This window comes from Trachurus japonicus, unplaced genomic scaffold, assembly GCF_045865225.1.
Source record: "Trachurus japonicus isolate A0001 unplaced genomic scaffold, Traja_1.0 AP029987.1".
Classification (NCBI taxonomy): Eukaryota; Metazoa; Chordata; class Actinopteri; order Carangiformes; family Carangidae; genus Trachurus; species Trachurus japonicus.
In genome coordinates, this window is record NW_028220120.1 from 65,205 (window position 1) to 83,881 (window position 18,677).

At 43.9% G+C, this 18,677-nt stretch overlaps 1 protein-coding gene across 1 annotated transcript; it reads left to right on the forward strand.

Annotated features, from left to right (window-relative positions):
• Positions 1-2,246: 2,246 nt before the first annotated feature.
• LOC146960796 (lithostathine-1-like) lies at positions 2,247-9,843 on the forward strand. Its single transcript, XM_085772050.1, has 7 exons — positions 2,247-2,285; positions 2,440-2,505; positions 3,172-3,202; positions 4,121-4,206; positions 4,752-4,886; positions 4,961-5,066; positions 9,467-9,843. The coding sequence occupies exons 2-7, from the start codon at positions 2,440-2,442 to the stop codon at positions 9,841-9,843; spliced, it is 801 nt and encodes a 266-aa protein (XP_085628176.1). The 5' UTR covers positions 2,247-2,285.
• Positions 9,844-18,677: the final 8,834 nt, after the last annotated feature.

Below are 18,677 nucleotides of genomic sequence, written 5' to 3' on the forward strand. Positions count from 1 at the left end.
GGTCGGTAGGACCGTTATTGGCCATCCGAGGTATTAAATGCTCAGAAATCAAGTTTGTTTCATTTTAGTAAGTTGTAAGCTTCAGAAACCATCAAACACATAGGCCTATTGTAGCCTAGGAAAGGTCACGGACTGGGAGACCTGTAGTTTTAATGTAAACCCAAATGGTGTGTGAGACAGCTGAATCCACCTCCAGCAGTAGTAACAACTCTCCTGATCGCTCGTGAAACGGCCCGGCCCCGGACGCACTGCCCGCGGAACCGAAGCGCAGCACGCTGGAGCGGAGGCAGTTTCTGATCCTTCAGTTCGGCGTCTGTATTTTTCGCCGTTGTCAAGCTGGGTAGACCAGCTTGACAACGGCAGGAAGTCAGGAACAGAAAAGGCGAGAGAATCCGGTCAATTTTCAAAATAAAATAATATATATATTTCATTAATCTCAGTGGGTGGGCAATCGGTCAATCTGCCCCTGGTCAAGACAGAGCTGATCAGACACATGATCATCTTTCACTGAGCTCTGATATGGAGGAGCTGTAACCACATTACTGTGTGCTGGTGTTTGTGTATCTCTTTAATCACATGAAGTTACCTGTGTGTGTGTGTGTGTGTGTGTGTGTGTGTGTGTGTGTGTGTGTGTGGGAGAGGAGTGCACGCATATGTATGTTACCTGTGTGTTTTGGTGTGTGTGTGTGTGTAACTGTAATCACATGAAGCTACCTGTATGTGTTGGTGTGTGTCGCTACTGGTGGAATACTTGTATTTGTATTCCTAGACAAACACAAGTCATAAGACTCTATGTGCTTTCTTCCACGACTAAAATAACAAACATTTTATGCAAACTTAACTTTAACTCTGACACTTCCTTTTGTCCTCTTTGCACATGACGATAGCCTACATATTTGTCTTGTAGGCCTGGTTTCTCTTCAGAATAGTGATGTAGTATCACCAATAATTGATTGATTTCAGGCGCTTCATGGTATGTATTAGAGAGGAGAACCCAAAATACCCATGTGATGGTGCAGAAGATGTCTGCAACAGTAAATACACATGTCTCCACACTACTGAAGAACCTCATGGACTTTGAATGGGAGCTTGATCTGGTGTCTTGTTTTTAACTCCACATGTTGTTCTGACAGACTGACTTTAAACCAGGAGAGACGTATTACCAGCTTTATACGCATGTAATGTTATTGTATGAGTTTTTTAAATTATTATTTTATTGTTGTTGTTTTAGAGTAGCAACACTGGAAAAAAGCCTGGACCAGCAAGGCGACTATCATCTCTCCCTCACTGAGAGTCCACACATGGCTACCATGGGCTATGAAGATAAACATGCACCTTTAACTCCTTGAGCCTCACAGGACAATTTTGAGGCAAAGCACACACCTACTGCACAGAGATCTTATAAGAGGAAACACAAGCTGTTTTTTCATTTTGGCTATAAGGGACAGTCTCTCACATGCAATTTAAGAATTGTAGCTAATTGCCATTGTTTCCACCAGAAACTATTTGGCTGTTTTTATTTTGTTACTTAGAATATCTTTGGCTTGTTTATCTGGGACATTTAGCAGTGTTTATTCATTCCTTTATCAATTGTTTATTGATTATTTAGCATAGGTTTTAGTACTTATCAGAACAATACAGTAACTCTCATTTTAATTGCATTGAAAAATCAAGGTTGTAGGTTCTATACTGCTAAACTGAGTCACTATTTTATGTCTGTTTTCACTGAGCAGTGAACATTTTTAATAACCCTAACTAGAATGATATTGTAAATTCAAATTATCACAGAAATATACTGCTTTTTTTTTTTTTTTTTTTACTGTAATAGTCAAATTACAATATATTGCTGGCATTTCTGCTTCCAGTACAACATCCTGACTGTAACTAAAGCAGGATTTGTATCATTATTAGCCTATTTTTATTTGGGCATATTTAGTCATTTTTGTGGTTTAATATCGATTGAAATATCGTTGAAAGCGCATAGATCTTTAGTTAGGTTGAAATTTTGACGTTGTTTCAATATTTGTGTTAATAGAAATACCTGTGAAATTCCATTGAGCTTCAGTTAGAAAATCAATATTAGTTGAGGGTGGAAAATGATGAAGAATCAACATCAGAGTTCTAGCTGGATTCACTGAATGACAATGACAACTGAATGTTGGTATAACACGGTTTCAGTCATTCTTTGCTATCTGAGTAGGTATAAAAGGAGAAGGACAGGATGGATATTCACCTCTCAACAACCTGCCTGTTTGTTCATCCTCCTGTGTCAGATACCACTACAGGTAAGTGAACATTTGGAAGTTTACCACCTATCAACTGAAATTCATACATAATAATGAATAGATTGTTCTCTTAAATAATTCAGGTTCAATCACTGAGGCCACTACGCTGCTGCAAAAGACTAGACAGTCAGCTTGTTTTGTTGTCTTTCCACAGATGGCGTCACATTTCCAGGTGGTCTTCCTCCTCTGTTTCACTGGTGGACTGTTGTTTGAAGGAACCGTGAGTAAAACTCTCTGATACCCAGTTACAATGAAAACAAACAGTGCTAAAGAACATGACCCTGACTTTACTTCCAGCTGCACGTGGAGCTGAGGTGAGAAAATCAACAGAATTAAAAAATCCTAAGGGTTTGAGTTAAGTGTAAATTTTGAGTTTATTCATTCATGTCCTCACTCAAATTAATACATGGAATGTATATACAGTATGTGATCACACTTTTAATTACTAATTACTTTTGCATTGGTTTAATGCAGTGATATCATAATGTGGCAAAATGTGACATCTGAATCAAAGGAGCCGTCTCACCAGACCATCATTATTGTGTTTGCCTGGTGTTTCTTCAAAGGTGCCACAGACTAAAGGCCCATGCCCAGAAATAATTTAAATTATCGTATTTCACTGAAAATGACTCATATTTCCATATTCTTTTTCTATTAGCTCTAGATTAATGGTGCCTGAATGCAAAAGTAGCATTGCACTGCTCATCTCCATTAAACAGCTCCTAAACCAGATTCATTCAATTAGGTTAAAGACTGAGAAAAGCACTGAAACTGATTGTGTTGCTTTTCGTGAAGAAATGCTCACCAGTTAAACAGACATCATAGTCTCCGCCCATCAGAGGGACTGCTGACACTGATATTATCAATCTGCTCTCTATGTTCTCAGACGTCCACCTCCAATCAAGTCAATGTACCAGGTTTGTAGCTGCTTTTTCTACACTGGAGGTCTTTGGGTGGATTTACAATTATGCTACATGGTAGAAGTTTTACTTTGTGTGTTTTGTTATATTAATTATTATTATTACTAATATTATTATTTACGTATCACTTAATATGTTTACATTGTTTGTGTCATGTGCTTAATGATGTTAACCAATCTGGGTTTCCTGAAGAGACACTGGGCCACATTTGGCACAGAGAGCAAGGCTGTACAATAGACTTCCATTCATCGTAATAGCGGGGTTTTCTATTTTTTCTAAAGACCCCGCTACTCCAAAAAGGCTATGGGGGGAAACCCCCAGTGCGCAGTGATCCTTTTTTCCTCTCTGGGATCAAACGGATCATGTGCATAATTAACTGCAAAACAAGCAAATACTTCATATTAATGACATAATGTTCATTATGCTTCTAGCCTGTCTAGCCTCTACCTGGTCTGTTTACTAAACTTAACCAACTCCTTTCTTCATTGCCTAAGCCCAACCAAAGCATCTCCCTCAGTCAGCTGTCAGCACGAGCGGCAAGCCGGGTTCAGCCGCGCTCGAGCGGAGCAGGGGGGGGGGAAGTGTATTTCTATTACTGCGTGGAGATCTCCAACGGAGTCGGGGAGAAAGCAAGTGGGACAGATCTGCCCAGTCCCTGAGAGCACGTTTCACAGACAAGACACAACACAGAGTGTAAACGAGGTCACGCAGTTCAGCACCTTGGACAGCTGCGGGGGGGAGGAGGGGGTGTCGGAGTAGCGGGGTGTCGGAGTAGCGGGGTGTCGGAGTGGAGGGCTGTCCCCACATGTAGCCTATCACTCTACTTTACAGGTGCTCTGTCAACTATTAATGGGAGTTGTTAGCTTTCCTCGATCCACCATAATTATCTAACTATCTACTACACCTGTGTTACAGTTCCTGGTTGTCCTCCTGGTTGGACTGTGTTCTGCTCTCGCTGTTTCATGTACCGAGCCGATGTCAAGGATTTTGCTGAGGCAGAGGTATTAGAACAATATGATCACACAGCGCCTCTGTTGTGGTTTTAAAACTGTTTAGGTCATGACAACTACTATGTCACTGGTTTACACCATAAAGCACTTTGTGAACAGTTTTCTTGGCATGTTGTTTGTTTTGTTGCCAGCACCAGATCTAGGGTTACACAAGCCACTAAGCACTGTTACCATGACAACTTGAAGGGTCTGGGGCTCAACAGCATGTATTATAGGGATATATGTATTTATTATAAGCTCTTCTAATACATCCATGCCCCACAGCTGCCCAGCTCTCCTTGTGCAATACTCTGCACCATCTACTGACATAAATGTGTATTGCATTAATACAAAACAATGTGTAGTGTTGTGGGTCTGTGTACTATGTTAGAATGGTTCAAGTATTTAACAGGGGGGCTGTTTACATTGAGAAACCATACGTAGCCTTTTCCAACCCACTACAGTATCATCATTTTCTGCTGGTTCAAGGCGATGCCTGTGTGTTTGCTGTTCAGACCCAGGTTGTATTTCTCTCATTTCATTATCTTGGTCATCAGGTCACCTGCATCAGTCTTGGTGGGAACTTAGTCTCCATCCACAGCGCTGAGGAACACAAGTTTGTCAGGGACCTGATTCTGGAAAAGAGCGGCTCTGATACACGTTCCTGGATTGGAGCCCATGACGGTGTAAAGGTGAGACATTTAAACACAGAGGATCTGATGTGCCCTGTGCTTAAAGATGTAGTAACGTGTGCTTTCTCTTCCAGGAGTCCACATGGATGTGGACTGATGGCTCACAGTTTGACTACAAAGTCTGGGCTATAGGGGAACCCAACAACGACAGCGAAGACTGTGTTGAGACTAATTATCTCGGTATTTATGACTTCTTGACCTTTTACTGGTGATTTGTGTTCTCTGAATGTGATTTGATTTCTGGAGCCTTGTATCAATGGACAGATTGTTGTGAAGATGTTAAGAACAACCAGTAAGTTCACACAGAGTCTGTGTGATAATAATGACTGCTGGCTCTGCCCTGTTCAGAGATCAGTCATGTTTGATGTCCAGGTGGATGCCAACAGGCATCTGCAGGTGTGCACCACCTGTCTGATGTTGTCCCTGTGTCAGCATGGGTTCTGTCCAGGTTCAGTCCAAACACATGATGCACAGTAGGCTGACTGTTGGTCCACAGCTCTCTCTGTCTCTGTCTCTGTCTCTGTCTCTGTCTCTGTCTCTGTCTGTCTCTGTCTCTGTCTCTGTCTCTGTCTCTGTGTGGTGACCTGTCCACGGTGAACCCTGTCCTCAGCCTATGTCAGCTGGGATTGGCTCCAGCCCACTCGACCCTGCACATGTGGGCTGATGAACACACCAGACCCTTTGTCAACAGCTCTCTCATGGCTGCATCTCCATGACAGCACAGCAAATGAATCAGTTCAATATGCTCCATCTTTTGCTAATGGATACTTTAAAAAGAAAATGAATTATTGAAACTTACATGTCCTAACGACTGAGTACATGTTCAGGAACGTGTGTGTAGCAACTGTGCATGTCTCTTCAATATTAGACATATTTACTGTAAATAATCTCTCTCTTCTTCTTACAGGTCCGTACTGGAACGATCACACATGCTCCATTAGAAAACCTTTTGTCTGTGCCAAACCTTTGGGACTGACAGTGTACCTCGCTGACTGATCATCACATCAGACTTCAGTGACAGCAGTGTGAAATCACACACACACACACACACACACACACACACACACACACACACACACACACACACACACACACACACACACACACACACACACACACACACACACAATGTCTTCTGCTGAACTTACAATATGATCAAATGAGTTCAGTTAATCACAACTAATCACAGCACAGTCTTGTTTTGGATTTGTGTGTTCAGTAATTTTGTCAGGGGACATCAGGGATATAAAATCAATCTATAACTACAGGCAGGTCAGAGATTTGACCTGGTCTTGTCCTCTTTCTCTTTCTTCCCTTCATTTCATTGGTTCTTCAGTGGTGGTGGAGTGTTGGATTTTGATCCTTCAGTATCAACTGTATTTCTGTTGAATCCAACAACTTTTGAAATAAACAGAGCATGAAGCAGTAGTCATGTCCATTTACTGTCATTGCATACACTTTGATACAAACAAGGAAGTGAAAACAACACAGAACTGAGCTTGAACGGAGCAGAGAAAAAAACAGCCACATGTCTTCTTTCACCTGAGTCATTATACAGACTAAACCTTTCTGAATCAAATAAGCAGCTGCACTTTGATTAACATTTGATACAGTTATTATCTTTATACATCCAGCTCCACTTAGGTTGGCACAGTGAGACACACACAGCAATAAAAAATAAAAATAAAATAAAATCACAGGTGTCTAACAAAGGAAACTAGAAAATGTCCTCTGGGCAATTTTGATAGGACCGCGGGGGGCTACTGCCCGTGGCGTACCATCTCTGTCAATATGGGAATCAAACCCACGACCTTTAGGTCAAGACAGAGCTGATCAGACAGACACATGATCATGTTTCACTGAGCTCTGATATGGAGGAAGCAGTCATGTGTGTTTTGGCGTGTGTATCTGTAACTGTAATCATATGAAGTTACCTGCGTGTGGTAGAGGAGTGTGCGCATTCGCACGTGCGTGTTTGTGGTTGTGTTTGACAGAGACTGTCAGTAGATGAACTGTGGCTCTGGCCTGAGGCTCAGAGGTTACCACGGCAACTTGAGGCGGTTGCCAATAGAGTGCTGAAGCAGAAGCAGGAAGTAACGGCGCCGTGGGTCCTTATTTCGAAAAACTCTCCATGCAAGTGAACGGGAGTCAAAGTTTTATTTTGTGATACGATTGAACTGCGCCATGAGAAAAAACTATGACCTCTACCTGTTTAAAACATCACGTTTCATGAAGAGAAATCAGCAGTTTATCGTAAAACGGCAACGGAAGAATGTATTTTGTGTGACGACGCTCTACGGACTACAAACCTGGTGTCCCACAAAAAATACGTCACCAACTGACACGGGAAAAGGCGGCATGTGGTCGCCATGGTGACGTCACCTATGCGACCTGTAGTCTTTCTGGTTACGGATTCTTAGGAATTTTATTTAACAATAGTTTTACAACAAACTGCTGATTTCTCGGCATGAAACGTGATGTTTTAAACAGATAGCGTTCATACTTTTTTCTCATGGCACAATTCAATCGGATCACGAAATAAAACTTGGAACTCCCGTTCACTTGTATGGAGACTTTTTCCGAATTAAGGACCCATGGCGCCGTTACTTCCTGCTTCCGCTTCGGCTCTCTATGATGATAGGGGCCCCCCAGGCTGAGGCAGACAGAAACGTCGAGAAAAAGAGTGATTTTCTGCCTCTGCACTGGTCTCACATTTAGGCTTATTTTGACAAAACGGTAACTCCAATCAGATTGGTACGATTTGGTGTTTCTACAGTAAATATTTTGGAGACACTTGCGAGTTTAAAACAGGGGCCCGTTCTACTTCTCTCGGAAAATCTTTGTATTGGGAGTCAATGAGGAGCAGAGACAGACGTGGCCGCACTCAGAGGCTGATAATTCAAATTCTGTACGTCTCTCTGATATTTTGAGCACATGGTGAGAGACAGCACAAGTTTGTCTACAAATTTGGAAAAAATCATGTGTGTAGAGTGTAAATTGTGTCAGGGAGGAGTGTGGAAAGAGAAAAGTTTCAGAAGATTTCAGACAACTTCTCCCACTCTAAGCGATGATGTCACCCACTCTGACACGAACATTCCGTGCAATACACACCCATTATAATCTCATCATTTCTCCAAAAATTGTGTTGCAGATGAAACATGGCATATCTGCGGCTCGTCTCTCGTCTCCCTTTTCGGTTTCATGACAGTAGTGCAAAACAGACGGATAAAATAACAAACCACAATGAAAAGATTGTACAACTCATGTAATTATTTTACCATACGCCGCTCTAGTGGGAGGCAGCAGTCAATGCGGCGTCTATGTATTATGTCTATGGCTAATGCTGTTAGGGCTGTGAGCAACCAATAGGCTTCTTGCACAAAGTCACTTTCTACTTCCGGTACAGCGCCGCTTCATGTATGCCTGTTTCCGGTCACCGTCTTGGTCACCTTTAGCATCGCAAACTTTACTCTCCTTCAATCAACAGTAGTTATTTTTCCCCGATCTCCTTGTAAATATTGTATTGTATTAAAGTTTAATTAAATTATTTAATTTGTTATTCATTTATAGTATTTTTAAATTAGTATATTTGTAGTATTTTTAAATTGTAGTCTAGCTAGCGTTTATTGCTAAGGTTAAGTTAGCTGTGTTGACAGCAGCACGGGCATAACCTGTAGTTTTTAAATTTAGATTTTCAAAGTTATCTTACTGGCTGCTACAGTTAAGCCTACCCAGCAATGAAGAGAGCTAAGCCGTGTACTATGAAGAACACCGGGGTTATCAAGCTTCAGAGACTAGGATCAAGACAAGACAATATCTGAGATGAGCCAGGCCATGTCTGCGCTTTCGCTGTTCGTGATGAACATGAGTCGGACGATGGAGGAAGTCAAAGGAATCGTGTCTGCTGGCTGTGGTGGTGACATGTTTGTAAAACTAGATCTAATTCAAAGTCTCCCGGAGTCTCGCGCGAGACCCAAGTTGCTGTGCTCGGTGTGTTCAGGTGCAGTGGGAGCTACCGTTTGTGTCATAAACACAGGAATATCAACTCTTTACTTGCTTGAAGTGTACATTTTTTTCCACAGACAGCGTCAGATGGCGACTCAAACATGCGCAGAGAAGTTTTTTTTACTTGAAGCAAGTAAAGAGTTGATATTCCTGTGTTTATGACACAAACGGTAGCTTTCTGACTGCAAGTGAATACACCGAGCACGGCAACTTGGGTCTCGCGCGAGACTTTGATCTAGTTTTACAAACATGTCGGCTTGCTTTAAGTAAATAAACTTCTGGGTGCATGTTTGAGTCTCCATCTGACGCTGTCTGTGGAAAAAAAATTGCAGCTTTGAGGGATGTAAACAGCCTAAGCAGCGGAACTTGCATCCGCTCCCATTCATTGCTGCCGTGGCGATGCGGGGACAGACGCAGCTACCGCAAAACAGGAGCAATTAAACTGAAAATCTTCAGATTCCTTCTTTTAGACCTAAAATGATATGAACATACACCCCCGAGTTGAATTCGCCTGGAATTGTCCTTTAAGATAATAAATTCAAGGCTGATGCTCACCCCATTGTTGTGACTTACAGGTGATAGTGGCTACTTCCTGAAGGAGTGGCTACTAGTTCCCATCCCGGACCCACAGGGTGGCCAGGAAACCCAGTATAATGAGGTTTATGCCCGTGCGCGCTGCGTGGCGGAGCGCGCCATCGGGCTTCTCAAAGGCCGTTGTCGCTGCCTAGCCACCTCGGGTGGTAGGCTCCTCTACCACCCGCAAAAGGTCTGCAGGATCATCTGGGCCTGTGCCTGTGCCATCCTCCACAATGTGGCAGCGAGGCGAGGGGTGCCGCTGCCGCCTGGCCTCCCTCCACCTCTCAATGTGGACCCGGACCCACAGCTCCCTCCCCGCCATGAGGGCTTTCAACGGGGACTTCGGGCACGAGCTGCAGTCGTGCAGCATTTATAACCCCCCACCCCCACCTATTATCCCACTGAATATGTGTGTGTAAATCAATCAATAGAAAACACAACAGGACTGGACCGGCCGACCGGAGGTGTTCCGGGCATGTCCCACCGGGAGGAGGCCCCCGAGGAAGAAGCACCGACTGCTGGAGTGACTACGAACGCCTTGGGGTCCCCCCGGAAGTGCTGGAGGAAGTGTCCGCGGAGAGGGAAGTCTGGGGATCCCTGCTCCGACTGCTGCCCCCGTGAGCCGGATCCGGATGAAGCGGAAGAGAATGGATGGATGGATGGACAAATTGTTGTCCCTCTATGCAACTTCAACAAATATTACACACCTCCTGCATTGTGACAAAAGATTTAAGAAAAAGGTTTATTCATTTCTTTTATTTAAAAACTCTGTGAGGCCTGTCACAGCAGCAGTTAGGGCCACAATGGCAGCGTGAATTTGCTGCAGTGCTGCAGCAATTGTGTTCTGGCGCTGGTTCATGTTCAGCAGGTCTTGGACCACAGCACCGACTGCTGCCGCAGTGTTCCTCTGGGCCTCCAGCGTCTCCCTCTGCGTATCCACCACCGCATCCGAGAGGCCCCCAGGCGGTGGAGGCTGAGCTGGGGCCAGGGGGCGACCGCCTCGGGGCCGAAGTGGAGGCTGGAGCGCTCGGACCGGCGACCGCGGGGGGGATTACACTCAGGTCCAAGACAATGAGCCCCCCCCCTCGTCATGCACCTCCGTGTCTGAGGAAATAAATGTGTGTTATGTTTTCATGTCTCTGAACATTATTTTCATATAAACTCATTTTGTCTTACTGGAAAGTCAAACTGGCGATTAACGGCTTCATTTTTAGTGCCCCTCACGTCCAAGTCCCCCTCCTCGACTGGCACCACACCCTCCACGGACTCTGTGCCAATTATATCCCCGATGGCAATGTCCACCGGGGTGAGGTCAGGGGTGGCTGCGCCCCCACCAGTGGCCGCCACACCTTGGCGGTGGGTGGTGAGGCGTTTTTTCCCTTCTCTCTGTGAAAATAGTGACAGTGTTGACATTATTTCAATACAGATGATGTGATATGACAGAGTAGGTTATGGCATAGGGCCTATTAAAAATTGAAACTCACTTTTATATCGGTCCACTTTTTCCTCACCTCACTCTCCGTTCGTGCTGTGGCACCTGCTGCGTTCACAGCCCTGGTCACCTCCTGCCACTCAGAGGATTTCCTCTTGTTGGTGAGGCCGGGGCTGTGGCTGATTAAATGAGATTGATTATTTTTTCCTGGCGAAAAAACTGTTTGGTCCAACGTGTTCATCTGTAAGTCTCCACGTGTTATGTTTTCTTTTTCTTTTTTTTAGACAAATGACATACACGACTATGATCAAAACAGAATTGATGCAAATACCGGCCGAAAAGGACTTCCTTCCTTGCCTGCACCTCACCAACAAGCACATTAATCTCTGTTTCGGAGAAACTACGTTTCTTCCCACGCTTCTCTGCCATTACGTCCTCTTCCACTGACGTCAGTCCACGACCAAAAAATATACGCTCTTTTCTATCAAACTCCGCGTACACACAGCTGCACTTACCCCTGTTCAGAAGGTTGCCCTCGGAAACCAAAAGAGTCATCTTGCAGGCAAAAAAAAGAAAAGAAAGAAAACCCTCCGGGACTCATGTGCACTTTGCACTGCAGCATCTGCAATATCTTAAAACTAAAGCTGACGGTATTTCCCACACCACTTTGCGCATGCTTTTATATCCACCTATCTAATTGCAACACGTGGATGGGTTAATTGTTCAGAAATGTGTCTCTGATGTGCACAAAACTCTGAGGACTAATTGTTTTCACATTATTAACAGTTTCCCAGCACCTCTAAGGCCCAATCCCATTTCTCTTTTTTACCCCTACCCCTTCCCCTACCCCTTGTAGCTCCGTTTCAAGGAGCGAGGGGCAAGGGGTAGGGGTAGAAAGTCAACCCCTCCGAATTGGGACCCCCCTTCAACAGTCACATACGTCAACACGTAGTCTCACTGGCTTTTACGTCAGCTGATGCGGCGAGCTTTTGCCAGAAATCAAATAGCGTGTTCCATATAACTTAATAAAGTAAGATAAAACTTAATGCAGACTGATCGGTTCATTGTAAAACATTTATTTACTGATGTAAATGTGGTGATTTCTGTACGTACAGAGCCCCGAGGCAGCGCTGCCTGCTCCTCTGTCTGATACACACATGAAGCTTCACTTTTCATCCAAATAAACTAGTGCTACTGCCACAACCACAATTGTCAGATTTCATCAATGAGACCAACATTTAAATGCTAAAAAGAATGTAACATGCTGGTGGTAAACCTCTAAAAACCTGCGGATAAGTTAATTAACGGTCCGCCTTCTCTCCCGGCGGGACCGGGACGAGGACGTAGTTTGTCCGGTGGAGCAGCTCTGCAGACCGGCTGCTGCCTCTGTGAGGAGCCGCTCCTCCTGGAGCTTCACTTCTCCCAAAAATCGTCGGAGCAAACTAACCCGCCGTCATTTGGGTAAACTAACCACACATTTGGGACCTAAACAGTTACTTTCTAATATTAAAACTTAAGAAAGTGACGGAATAACAGCGCTACAGCAAGAAATAAAACAGCTTTTCGTTTTACAGCCACCGCTGACGGCTGCCGCAAGATGCATTCTGGGAAACTTTTCATACCCCTCCGTTTGGAGTGTGCCTCTGAAAAATCTCCGTTTGGAGGGGTATGTAGCCCTACCACTTCCCCCTACCCCTCTGTCCTTACGGGAACTGGGACACCCCTACCCCTACACGTGAACGCGCAAAACGGAGGGGTAGGGGTAAGTGGTAGGGCCAAGGGGGGAAATGGGATTGGGCCTAAGTGTCGCCAAAGGAACAATAGCTGTTAAACGTGCGTACGCCAGCCATGGAGTTGGCGTGGGGCACCGTACTTTTCCACGGTCATTTCACTTTCCATACATCTGAACGTTGGCGTGGAAAATGACAAACACGTTTTTGTGCGTACACAACATTAATACATGAGGCCCCTGGTCTTTTTACTAAACTTAACCAACTTGAAGCAAACTGCCAGCTGCAGAACATCCAGTACTGAACTGAGTTTGAATCCCCTTCTACAAATGAAGGAGGAACTCACAGCTGTTCTGAATAGAGCAAAAGTGGCTAACGCTAGGGGCGGTGCGTGGCGCAGTGGTTAAAGCAGCCGCCCCATGTAGAGGCTACAGTCCTCAACGCAGGCGTCCCCGGTTCGAATCCCACGTCGGGCAGACCTTTCCTGCATGTCATTCCCCCTCTCCTGTTTATCTCACTGTGCTATCAAATAAAAAAAGGCGAAAAAGCCAAAAAATATATACTTACTTAAAAAAAAAAAAAGTGGCTAACGTTACAGGGATAACTCCATCAATGGTGTTGACACCGCATTCTCAATACGGCTGCTGCTACACCAACGACGGCAGGGGTCCCTCTACCAGTGGTGTTAGCTGGGGAGCTAATATCAAGAACAACATCCTGATTAATGGAAGTTTATTTTTAAGTAATGTTCTTGTAGAGGTTTTTTTTAAAACCAGGGTTTCCTTTACATGTAATTGATCGTGGCGCACCGCCGCAGCAAAATAAAAGCCGCCACAACTTCAGAATGATGTTTTTTTTTCCCATGTTAAAACAACATAAAGCAGGGTTTCCACAACCAGTTACCATTAGGTACTTTGCACCCATTTCCACTACACAGTTACAACTTTCGACTCATGCTTTTCAATCACAGCTGAGTTCTTTATTTCCTCCTCATTAAAAACGAAACTTATCAACCAGCGCATCCAGCGTTTACCATTAATTAACGACTCTGTGGCGGCCGGGGGACGAGCGCTTCGCCCCTCAGCTCTGTGTGTGTGTGTTCATCTCTCGTGCTCTGTTTCGATTAATGAACACAAATAGGCTACAAACCTACACACACGCCTCACGTGTTTGTCATTCCCGGTGTTTTATTTTGAAAATTTACCAGATTCTCTCGGGTTTCTTTGTGTGACTTGACTTCCTGCCAAGATTGATGCGATCGCTCGCGGCTCGTGCACAAAATAGACCAAACGCGGAGGATTGGACGCCAAAATGAAAATGCCCCCCCCACCGTCGATCAGACCACCCTCGCAGCCACTCTTTAAAAAAAATCCTGGAGGAAATACTGTAAACCATATACTATTTAGTTGTTTAATATATCAAATCAAATTAACTTTGTTTGTCCCGCAAGGGAAATTTATCTTGGGCAAGTGGCATCATAACAGCTGCTTTGTTCATGCAATACATACACAATACATACACTACGACAGTAACAATGGCAAACATAACCAAGAGAAGAGAAAGAAAGAAAGTGCGGAGAGTGCAATAAATAGTTTAAAATACTTGGCACAGAGTTCCATTCTTGCATTGCTCTGTACATGACTTTGTTCCCTGTTGATGTAGTTTTATGTTTTGGTAAAATAAAACAATCGTCAGCTGCGTGTCTAGTTAAATAATTGTGGAGGAGCTGAACAGCTTCTTCACTCGTTTCAACCACACACTGCCCCCCTCCAACACCGATGCACCCTCCCCTCACCAACCGCTCTCCCTCCAAGAGCATGAAGTGAGACGGCGTTCCAGGGATTGTAATGCATGAAATCTGCCACAATCATTCCCATTCCAAAAAAATCTGTCATTGACTCCCTCAATGACTACAGACCTATTGCCCTCACATATATTGTCACAAAGTGCCTTGAGGGACTGGTCTCCAAACACGGGGTTCCTATTCACACCAGGCTCGTCTGGTCCGCTTCAAACGGACTTTTCCTCTGGTGCGGACCTTTTGGGGAGGTGTGAATACAAACCAGCGGACTCTGGTGCAGATCAAACAAGTGGACCGAGACCACCTCTGCAGCTGGGACTCGGTTCACTGGTTTGATCCGCACCAGAGTCCCAAACGAACCCTGGTGCGATTCCCGTACGCTGTGAATGCAAACCGAACCTTTCCCAAACCAAATGCAAAATCCAAGCGCCTTTTTGGATTCAACAGGCTTCCGTTGTTGTCAGACAATGTGGAAATGATCAACAATGAGCCGTGGGTCGACATGGAGCACAGACAGACACGCTGCCTCCTTGATATCTGGTCAGTGGAAAACATTTATCAGATGCTGGAGAGGACGAGGACGCACCCGTCGCCGTTAACGATGCACATTCTGAATATTTTTTTTAACTGATAACAGAAAGTCGTTATCCGATTAATAACCGTTAACAGAAATAAATGTGACTTTATGCCGATCGGCAACGCGGCATCCTGAGAGAATGATTATGTTTTTATGTTTTGTTTTTTGCTGTGCCGTCCTTTTTTTCTTTTCTTTTTTTAGCGCAGCATCCTTCAGACGCACATGCAGACGTGTGTGTGTTTGTTGTGTGACCATCGTCACGGGGACGGCTGCATAACGGCCACATAGCCTCCAAGTGATGAATAAGCACAGGACAGGTGCAACTGGAAATACTACCAAACTGAAAGGGCAGCAAGAAACGCAGGCATGACCTCTTTTCGTGGAAGATCCCGCTGATAATTTTTATCCAATGATTGAGCGACTGTGGGACACACGTGCTGTTGTTTACAAAGTTGATCCGCTTGTGAAAAAATGCAATGTGAATACAAACCGCACCAAGTAAAAAAAATTTTTGTCCGCACCAAAGCAAGTGAACTATGGGACTCTCCTGTAGTGCAGCAGATTAATTGCATATTTCAAGAGAATCGTTCATTTTGGTATAAAAGCATGAAATTTGGTACAGATACTCTCTAAGGGTCACTTTTTGGGAAAAAGATGTTGGCCACGCAAAAATTAAAAATGGCGGCCATGTTTTTCAAGATGTTCTGTATTTAGTCTAGTAGGAAGAGGGGGGTATCATGTATCCCCTGGAAATATACTTTTAACCAGTGTTTCTAGATTGGAAAAAATGTGTAGAAAATGATGAGCTATGTTAAAAAGTTGTCAGAATGTCCCATGTATCATTTTTATGCAAATTAGTGCCGCCATTATTGAAAAAAACCTAATTTCACTATATCTCAGCCAATATTGCAGATAACTGAACAAATAAGGTGTCTAGACCCATGTTTTGGGGGTCAGAGATCATAATAAAACTATTCATAAAGTGATCACATGTTGGTGGCATGCTAGTAAGCAAACCTAACCCTTTTACCAATTACAAGACGCCAATATTGGAGATACCAAATAAGGTGTCTAGACAGAGGTTGTTGTGTGTTTAACCAAGGTTTATTTGGATCAAACATCATAATAGAACTCTTGTTGATGTGACCACTCTTCTCTTTCCCATGCCAGATAAACAGTCAAGTAAATGGTTCTCCACTATGCATCACTCATCATCGTTTTCACTGAAATCACCAGAGTTAAACTCATCCTCTCCTTCCTCTTTCTCCTCCTCTTCCTGTTCATGCTCTCCAGTGTCATGGGGATCAACCAGTGAAGTTGGTAGGATAGGACCACAGGACCATCATCATAGGGTTTTGGTTTTTCCAGAATAGGTTCATCAGCTGGCTTGTACAAGGCGACACGGTAGTTCACACGTCGGGCATGTGGCTTCAGAGCAGAGTGGCATGGAGGAAGGCGAGCCAGGTCAACCTTAGACTTGCAACTGAGTTTCTTGTCCTACCCCACCATGTTGCGTAGCAACTTGGCACGGACAACATCCACTGAAGACTCACAACTCTGTCCAGACATCAGACAGGTGAATTGCTCCAACTGCCTCAGCATCTCAGGCTTGACACTCTAGCAGTCACTGAGTTGTCTGAATACGTGAAACCTGGGATTCTTCTTCAAGGGCCCCGCCTTCCTTCTCCCTTTGATGGCACTGGTACAGTCTTCTCCACTGAACACATAGAACCCAAGATGAGTGGTGCGGTGGTCTTCTCCCAGGGATTCTGCAAGCTCAGAGATGTTATGTTATGTTATGTTTATTTATTTGATATGGACATCACAAATACATTAAGACTGTTCCAGTGGACAGACCAGATGCTTGAGTGTGTTTAGCACAAGTGCTAATTTTCAACACCAGTCCATAGGCGGCTAATCTAAAAATACAGAACATATTATCAACAGTATGAGATAAAACCAAGTGCATGACACTACATCATGACAGTAACATACTAAAAAATACAGAGCACAAGATCAACGAGAGGAGATTGAGTAAACAGAATCATGATCGTAACAGTAACAATAAAAAAGTCCATATTTATACATGTGAGCATTGTTGTTTTGCTTTTAACCATGCTTTTAGTCCTCTGTTAAACGAGTTTGTGTCAGTCTCCAGTTTCAGGTGAGTGGGTAAAGTGTTCCATAGGTTAACCCCTTTTATTGAGAAGGCAGACTGTCCAAATGATGTTGTACACTTGGGGACAATGCAGTCGCCATTGTGGGAGGCTCGTGTGTTCACTCGGCTTGAGCTACAGCGTCTTTTTATCAGTGCAGAAAACAGGGATGATACACAATTATTAAGACATTTAAAAACGGGAGCGTGCCTATGTTCCCTCAGCCCTATGTTCCCTCAGCCCTATGTTCCCTCTGGACTCTCTCTACCTATCTGGACTCTACCTATCTGGCCTGTCTAGCCTCTACCTGGTCTTTTTACTAAACTTAACCAACTCCTTTCTTCATTGCCTAAACCCAACCAATGGTGGGACCAAAGGGCTGTGGGAACATAGGGCCTAATTTTCAGTGACAACAAAAGTTAGAAATGAGGGAACATAGGGCTGAGGGAACATAGGGCCTAATTTTCAGTGACAACAAAAGTTAGAAATGAGGGAACATAGGGCTGAGGGAACATAGGGCCTAATTTTCAGTGACGACAAAAGTTAGAAATGAGGGAACATAGGGCTGAGGGAACATAGGGCTGTGGGAACATAGGGATGACCCCTTAAAAACGAGTCTGATATTACAGTAAATTATAAAGTTTTCAAATGCAAGAAGGTTGTGTTTTCTCAGGATGCCGCAGTGGTGCCATCTCATTGGTTTTTGATCCATAATTTTTATTGCTTGCTTATATAATGCTATTATGGTGTTGAGAAGTTGTTGGTGTTGGGTTAAAGAAGCTTCCTGGATCTTCACACTGTAGGGGTCTGATGAAGTCAGCTTTAGCAGCCTTGCCCACAGCTTCTGCTCGTACTGTAACACGTCCATCTCAACATCAATGGGGACAGGTGCACCGGAGGCCAGGCAGTAGTAGTATTGCAGAATCCCTGGGAGAAGACAACCGCGCGGGTGTTACATTTAGTGAATTATATAGTTTCTTATTTGGTAGCCTGTATTCGTATGTGTCATAATTATCAGCGTCATGAGTGTTGTGGTAGTTGTGATTGTTTGTTGTTTGTTTATGGTTGTCATGGTGATGAGGCCGGCAAGTAAAGACGAGAGTAAACCATAGACTGTATCCTATCCGTTTCTCCGTTCCTGTTTGCCTGTTTCTTTTTCATACACCACAATGAACCCTCAATTTACACATAGGGCCTATATATACAGGAAGTATGCAACTCAAACCTGTGTAGGCTAATGACTGATGTCTGAGCCATTAACACTTGAACATGTATCTTTATTCCTGTTTTAACCTTGGTTGATGGATTGATAACACAGATTTCTGAAAATCCTTTATAATGACCAATCACCAATCCACTCAAGGATCTAACTACTACATAACAGAAACAAAAATATACACCTCTGTATAGAAACCTACTGTATATGATTATACCAGGGATAGTCTGTACAACTCATGAACCATGTACATGTTAGCAAATCAGCAACAGCATAAGCATAATTGCAAAGGACTGGA